This window comes from Penicillium maclennaniae (genome assembly GCF_028827695.1).
Source record: "Penicillium maclennaniae strain IBT 15551 chromosome Unknown utg000004l:1.0-3007600.0:1.0-3009580.0, whole genome shotgun sequence".
Classification (NCBI taxonomy): Eukaryota; Fungi; Ascomycota; class Eurotiomycetes; order Eurotiales; family Aspergillaceae; genus Penicillium; species Penicillium maclennaniae.
This window is the reverse complement of record NW_026623216.1, coordinates 2,852,821-2,859,675: the sequence shown is the minus strand read 5'-3', so window position 1 is coordinate 2,859,675 and position 6,855 is coordinate 2,852,821. Positions and strand designations below refer to the sequence as shown.

Here is a 6,855-nt window from a genome sequence, read left to right as displayed (position 1 = left end):
CGTCGGAAAAGGGTTAGCAGAGCGTCGAGCGCGCGAACGAATTAAAAATCGAGAACGGTTGAAACAAAAATGGGGTTGGCTGATCGTAAAGATAGAAACCATCGTTTCGCTAGCGTCACGATCGTCCCACCCCGAGTTCTTCCTTCTTCCCCCTGAAGGATGAGGGAAACGTGCCGCTCTATATTCCGCTGGCAGGTTTCACGGAAGGAGACTCGACCCATGGATGGCTCCCGCGGTTCCCGTGAGGGTTCCATGAGTTTGTTCGAGGGCTCGGAGTCCTGAGAAAGGACTGGAGTACAGGCACATGGGCGTCAGCTGCAGGGCCCGAGTACTTCCCAGCGCGACGTGGCAGCGTGAGGATGGAGTTGGGCGTTAAAGGAGGGTTGCGGGGCACCTTGTGCTCCAGTGTCTCCCGTTCATCTTTCGGGCTCCCGCTGTAGGCGCTCGGTTGAACCCCCTGATTTGCGTATTGGAACTCGGGAGGGTTTCGGGGCGATCCGGTTCGCTGCCTCACTTTGTTCGCTGGATTTGCTCTTCGTCACCACTGCAGGGTGGACAGCCAACCATCCGTCGACCTAGCGTATCAGCCGGTTGAGTATAGCGAGTGCTGTTTTATGGGAAATGATAAACGGTCTGGACCTTTGGGCTTGGTCTTGGGTTCAGGCGTGGGTTTGGGCTTTGGGGTTAGGGGCCCACAGCCACAAGTGGAAATGTATAGCACGTCCGTCCTAAGAGCTCGAATCGTACCCCGTATATGGTGGAGTTCGCTTCCTTGATTCCCCCAGGACTTTTGTCTCTTTGTCTTCTGTCCTTCACTGCCCAAATCTTCCCAATCTCCCCATTCGCGATTCTAGTTTCGATCTCTATAAACTCTCCACCCGCCGAGGATCGAGCTACCACGATTGTGCTATCGAGCTATCTGCTATCGCCTGCCTATCGAACACGCAGATCCCATTCTCCATCTTCTGATAAGATCCAACCTACGTATGTCGCGCGCGCAACCTGAGTGGTTCTATAGCTAACTCTGGCGGAGATTCATAAATTCCCCCCCCCGTCTTCGTATATACTGATACACAGCTCTCCTCGCCCTGGAGGTGATTCCCTGTCTGCCATGACCTCCAATCAAGCCGATGATGAACTGTTCACGAGGGCTATCTCCGGGTATCGCGACGCATTTTTGGTCAGGCACTCCCACCTCCCGGAATTCGAACGAAATCGACTTTGGAGGCAACGGATCAGCGCCTTCATCGACCATCCCGAGAAACCTGGCAAACGCTCTCGACAGGATGCTACCCCGCGGACGCTTCCTTCTGGTTCTGGTCTACCGCAGGCGAAACGGCGAGCCACCGTACGTGTGACCTTGGTCTCTTGCTCCCGCCCTCCTTCCCGATCTTGATCTTGATCTGGATCTTGACCTTTCATCTTCATCTTCATCCTCACCTTCACCCCTCGCCAAACCCTGGATTGACAATTGGCAGACCCCGGACTTGCCCATGAGCGTTGAGCTCCGGCGCACCCTTTCGCAGTCCTCCCCGCAGATGCCACGAAAGGTATCTCCCGGATCCTATCGACACACGGCCATGGTCCGCTCCCAGAGCCAGCACATCCCGGTCTCTTACTGGCATCCGTCAGCTGGGGCTGGAATGAACGGCAAGCGACAATCTTTCGGACAGACTCGGACTCCGCAACCGCTTGACCATGTCGATGAGTATTCGCCTTCTGACTATGCGAAACACCTGGATGAACCCGATAACCAGGCCTATTCTTCGGCGCTTACACTTGGGCTTGCGACACATGGATCAAATGGACCGACATCGTATCCCCATCTTGGACATCCATCTCCTCCGTTGACCGACTCGTCCCCGGCCACAGCTGTGGGGATGACCCGCAGCGCTACAGCGGACACCATCATCGATGGCTTCGACACCTTCCAGTTCGACTCAAATGAACGTGCGGATCTGGAAGCCCATTTCTCCATCCCCCCAGAGTGGGTGCCCACATCCACTTCTGGTCTTTCGTATCATGAACCCTTCCTTCCTGCCATGTACCCTGACTTAGATTCCGCCGCGTTCCCATTCTATGCGCCATCCTTTTCCACCTCTGCACCCCCGACCACCTCCTTCCGGCGGCCCCTCCCGTCGGGTCTCCCTATGATAGAGTCCGTGGAGATGAAACCATCGATATCCAATGAGAGCCACAATTCGATCGAGGCGACCCCATCTCGCGCAGTACGACGTGCGCAAGAGCAGATTATACAGGCAACTCGTCCCATCGCACCCAAGCAGGAGTCGCAGGAAAGCATCGTTGTGAAGAGCGATCGATCCGATCCGCATAGAATGGTCCGCATCTCGTCTACAGACGGCACGACGAGAGAGGTGGCAGAAATTCCCAAAGCCCCAATCCAACGACCAGCACGAGCGAAGACCTACTGTCATCTCTGCAACGACCAACCCGAGGGATTCCATGGTGAACACGAATTGCGACGACACATCGATCGTGTGCATGCCACAGTACGCAAAGTGTGGGTGTGCGTGGACATCTCACCCGATAAGACATTCCTGGCAAATTGCAAAGCCTGTCGCAACGGCAAGAAGTACGGCGCCAACTACAACGCCGCAGCGCACCTGCGACGCACGCATTTCAACCCCTGTCAGCGTGGCCGAGGCGGGCGCGGGAAAGACAGTGAAAAACGCGGCGGTAAGGGTGGAGGCAACCATCCGCCGATGGAAGTGCTCAAGCACTGGATGATGGAGACGCAAGAGATAGCCGATGAGAAGGTGGTGAGCAGCTTCAGTCCGGCGACGCCCGGCGATAGACAAAAGACCATGTCTGGCGAGAACAAAGCGCAGAAAGACCCGGGCATGGATCCAGCCCTCATGCATGGGTATGATTCCTTCCCCGTGGCATCGTTTGATTTGGATGCCACGCGGGACACGCCGTACTATCTCGACGGGCAGTCGCTCCCGGAATTGGAGTATGTCATGTGAGCGATCGTAGACTTATTCTTCTTCACTCCTCACTCTTCATCTTCATCCTTCTCTCATCTTTTCTTTTCTTTTCCTTTTTTTTTTCTCAACTATATTTTTGCCGTGGATACTTTTCTCTTGGATCCTTTATGAGCAGATAGGGCTGTATATGAGGGCTGGGCACTTGGGATCATATTCGGCGTTGATAGGTTACACGTACTGACAGATATGAGAAAGCGCTAATGATGAATCTAATCGAGGGACATAGTCACAGATCTCAATTTACTTCGTGCCATACCTGTATCCATATATATCAACAAGAGATAGAATAGGAAATAGGGGATACGAAATACGCGATACGTGATACGGGAGACTGAAAACTGAATACTGGCAATACCGCAAATACCAACATAGGCAGCAACAAAACGGGCGGTGAAGACCCGTGGCCGATCAGCCGGTTCGCCCGACGAAAGCTCGTAAATGGAAAGGATGGAGATTCACGATGGACCCGCGGGTGATACGGTGGCTGGCCCTCGGCCCAATGACTCTGGGCTCAGTGGAGTCCTCTGGCGTCGAATCGTGGCTGACTGCAGTTGGGTACAGGTTACGTAGGGCTGGCCGTACAAAGTGTTGTGGCTGGTGTACGATACAATCGGATTACAGCGAACCCCGGATGAGCTGAAGATTTCTCCACGATTCTGATCGTATCGTTGATTTCCAAACATTAAGATCAGTCAACCGAAGTAGAGAAACCTGTACGGTACCGAGTGACGAGAACTCCTTTGGGGACGTGTCAGCGTAAGGGTACAGTGTACAGCTCCTATTTCAGCCCTGTTGCCAAGTCCAGCTCCAGCACCTTAACTGCTGCGTCAACAAGGTTCGGTGGCCTTCGGTAAACTTCGTCTCCTCTTCCCTTCGCCCTCTGTCTTTCTTTTTGACACTTTTCAACTCCCTTCGCCTCGCTCCCCTTGTCGCTTACTATTAGCGGCTTATTCTCCCGAGCACCCTAGGTATGGGCTTGAAACCCGTCGCCCCTTTTTCCTCGTCCCGGCCCGACTGCTTGCCCGCTCCGTCGATGGCTTCAGCCTTGGCCGTTGGTGACTAGGTTGCTGACTTGTTCTCACCAGTTCCTCAACAATCTTTGAAAGTATCAAAATGGCTAGCCAGGGCTACTATCAACAGGGACCTCCTCCCCCGGCCCTCCCCCTCAGGCGTAAGTCTGCACGATCCGCACGGTTTCATTCTCGGTCTCGCGCGCGATCACCAGGAAATTCCTCGGACCATCGAACCCATCGAACAACTGGGAGCATTTCGAAATCATGGGGAACTTCTGGATTTGGCCGACCGCATGCCGCGAATCGCGATGCGCATCTTGCTGACTTCTGATTTGGACACAGCTACGGCGGTTACCCTCCCCAGGGCGGTTACGAGCAGGGCTATCCTCCCCAGCAGGGCTACTACCCTCCTCAGCAAGGCGGCTACCCTCCCCCGGGCCAAGTGAGTTGAAGTCATCTGGGTTTCCAAAAAAATTCGGCCGCTAATACCAATGATCAGATGCAATACCAGCAGCCTCCCCCGCCTGGAAACAAGGGCAACGGCGGTGGTCAGGGATGTCTCGGCGCTTGGTGAGTTAGAAACCAATTCGTAAAACTGTAACGTCTGCTAATGCAATCTGATCCAGCTTGGCCACCCTTTGCTGCTGCTTCGTCTGCGAGGAAGGCTGCGAGTGCTGCGCCGATTGCATTGAGTGCTGCGAGATGTGCTAAACTTCCTGACCCACGACCTCAATGATACCTTCTTTTCTTCATGGCGTTCAAGTTTTCCAGGTCCGCCCGAGCAGTGATCGGGACAGATGCTACTGCACTCCTTGGATTGCGACTATCTCCTTGTGTCCAACCTCTCTTGCTGTCTCCAGATACGTTACTAAGCTTGAAATTCAGTTTAGCTGATGTTGAATTCTCTCCGCTACGTGCTAATAATGCTTTTTTGTCCATGAGATCTCGTATCAATTTATATTGCTCTGTTCACCGGGAAATTCCTAGCAGAAATTGCGATTTTTCAAGGTCATCGTCCGTCGCTGAATCTTTACACCGTCTCAAGCTCTCCCGTATCCCTTACATTTACCCACAGAATCAAGGCTTTCGGCCATTAGAGTCCTCTGTGAGATCAGAGTTTCTCACAATAGTGACTTCACCACTGGAGTGGCGTCGTTGAATTGGCACGCAGCCCATGGCATCTTTGATCTCTCGAATCATTGGATCATTCTTCGGCTCCCTCCGTATGCTGTAAAGGCCGCCGATGATCTTTTTTCCAGGAAAATACCTCCGGCGTTTCAATATCACGTTGCATCGCTCCAATGGAACAAAAGAAGTTATCAAGCGAGTGCCAGGATTTCTGCAGTGCGACAGTATTAGTCAGGAGCTGTTTGAGCCTGGAAACTCATTCCCTAGCATCTCAAGGCGCCCGTAGTATGAACGACTCACTTTTGACCCGTCCAGTTTCTGACGAATTCACGACTCTGTTCAACGGTGTAATGACTAGAGCCGAGTGCCTTCTCCCCGAGACTAACGCATTCAGTCATCAAAGCAAGAGCTTCGAAGTGTCTACATTGAAACCTCAATGCCAATGCCATCTGGTGCATATCTCGGAGGATAGTGGGATGCCCAGGGCCAAGAAACTTTTTTGCTCTCTTCAATGCTTCTGCATACAGCAGCTCTGCATCTTGGAACTTCCATCTTTGCATGTATATGCCTGCCAATGTAGTCATTGCAGAAGTTGTACAGAGAGTGTCTGGCCCAAACATTTTCTTCTGGATAGCCAGAGACTGTTGTGTTAGCTCTTCAGCATTCGATAGTCGCCCTTGGGTGAAGTACACCTGAGGGAGGGTAAACATGGCAGACAATGTATCTCCATTTTCTGGACCAAACGTCCTCAAAAAATACCTGAGTGCCTGCGAACCAAGCTCCTGGGCCCTTTGCAGATTGTGTACCGAATCTTTCAAGGCTCGCTGGCGATGTTCAAGGCTTCCTCTCATTCGATAGACAATGGCCAGATCCTGCACTGTTCGATTCGTCTCAAGACATTGGAGACCACTTGTCGATATTCGATGTTCTAGGATCTCTTCGAATATCTTCGTCGCTTTTTCAAACTCCTCAATACTTTGATAGGAAGACGCAAGATAGCCACGAGTCAGGAGAGAATTCTCGTGGTTGTAACCAAACATGCTCTCGGATTTCTCTAGCGCTATAGTGAGAATGCGGATAGCTTCCTTGTATCTCCCATCACCATTCTGACAGAAGCCAATAGTTGACAGCAAATGAATTGCGTCTGCAGTTGCCGGCTCGTTTGAGGTAAGGTGAATTGTTTGAAGTGCATGCGGCATGGCTGCACGCCATTCGCTTCGGCTTGTGGGATTATATGCTGGATAATGCCTGCTAATAGGACCCAGAGTATAGATATGCCAGGAGTGAAGAGAGTTCACCGACTTGAGCCAATTCGCGGTTGCAAGCTGGATAAGGCGATGCATATCAAGACGGGTACCGGAGTGATGTGAGTGAACAAAAGAATAGGAACACAACAGGCCAAGTGCTTTCTCTCTCGCGACAGACTTTGCCGGCGGAAGTAGCGAGACCGGTATGTCTTTTGTATTGATGCATGCCATGAAGGCCATATAACAAAGGCCAGGCTGTTCTGCCGCCGAATTTGATCAAAGGACGTGAGCCATGTTGTGGCAACCGGATTCTTGATGCTTTTATATCTTCCTTCATCCTCGAACTCTTGACTGAGAAGGTCGATGGTGTCTTGCTCTTGTCCATCGAGGAGTTTGACGTAACTTGAAATGTCCATCAAATTTTCGTTCATGAAGGAAGCAGCCTGGACAATAGCCAAA

At 52.2% G+C, this 6,855-nt stretch overlaps 3 protein-coding genes across 3 annotated transcripts; 1 reads left to right on the top strand and 2 right to left on the bottom strand.

Annotated features, from left to right (window-relative positions):
* Positions 1-1,111: 1,111 nt before the first annotated feature.
* Positions 1,112-2,987, top strand: N7477_005210 (uncharacterized protein; the record flags this gene model as incomplete). The annotated part of the gene is made up of 2 exons (XM_056966873.1): positions 1,112-1,348; positions 1,479-2,987. 2 exons carry the CDS (start codon positions 1,112-1,114, stop codon positions 2,985-2,987), a joined length of 1,746 nt encoding a protein of 581 aa, XP_056823654.1.
* A 1,186-nt stretch (positions 2,988-4,173) lies between these two features.
* Positions 4,174-4,710, bottom strand: N7477_005209 (uncharacterized protein; the record flags this gene model as incomplete). Its single annotated transcript, XM_056966872.1, has 2 exons — positions 4,174-4,503; positions 4,624-4,710. The coding sequence occupies 2 exons, from the start codon at positions 4,708-4,710 to the stop codon at positions 4,174-4,176; spliced, it is 417 nt and encodes a 138-aa protein (XP_056823653.1).
* Positions 4,711-5,098: 388 nt separating this feature from the next.
* Positions 5,099-6,827, bottom strand: N7477_005208 (uncharacterized protein; the record flags this gene model as incomplete). Its single annotated transcript, XM_056966871.1, has 3 exons — positions 5,099-5,360; positions 5,450-6,397; positions 6,448-6,827. 3 exons carry the CDS (start codon positions 6,825-6,827, stop codon positions 5,099-5,101), a joined length of 1,590 nt encoding a protein of 529 aa, XP_056823652.1.
* Between the last annotated feature and the right edge of the window lie 28 nt (positions 6,828-6,855).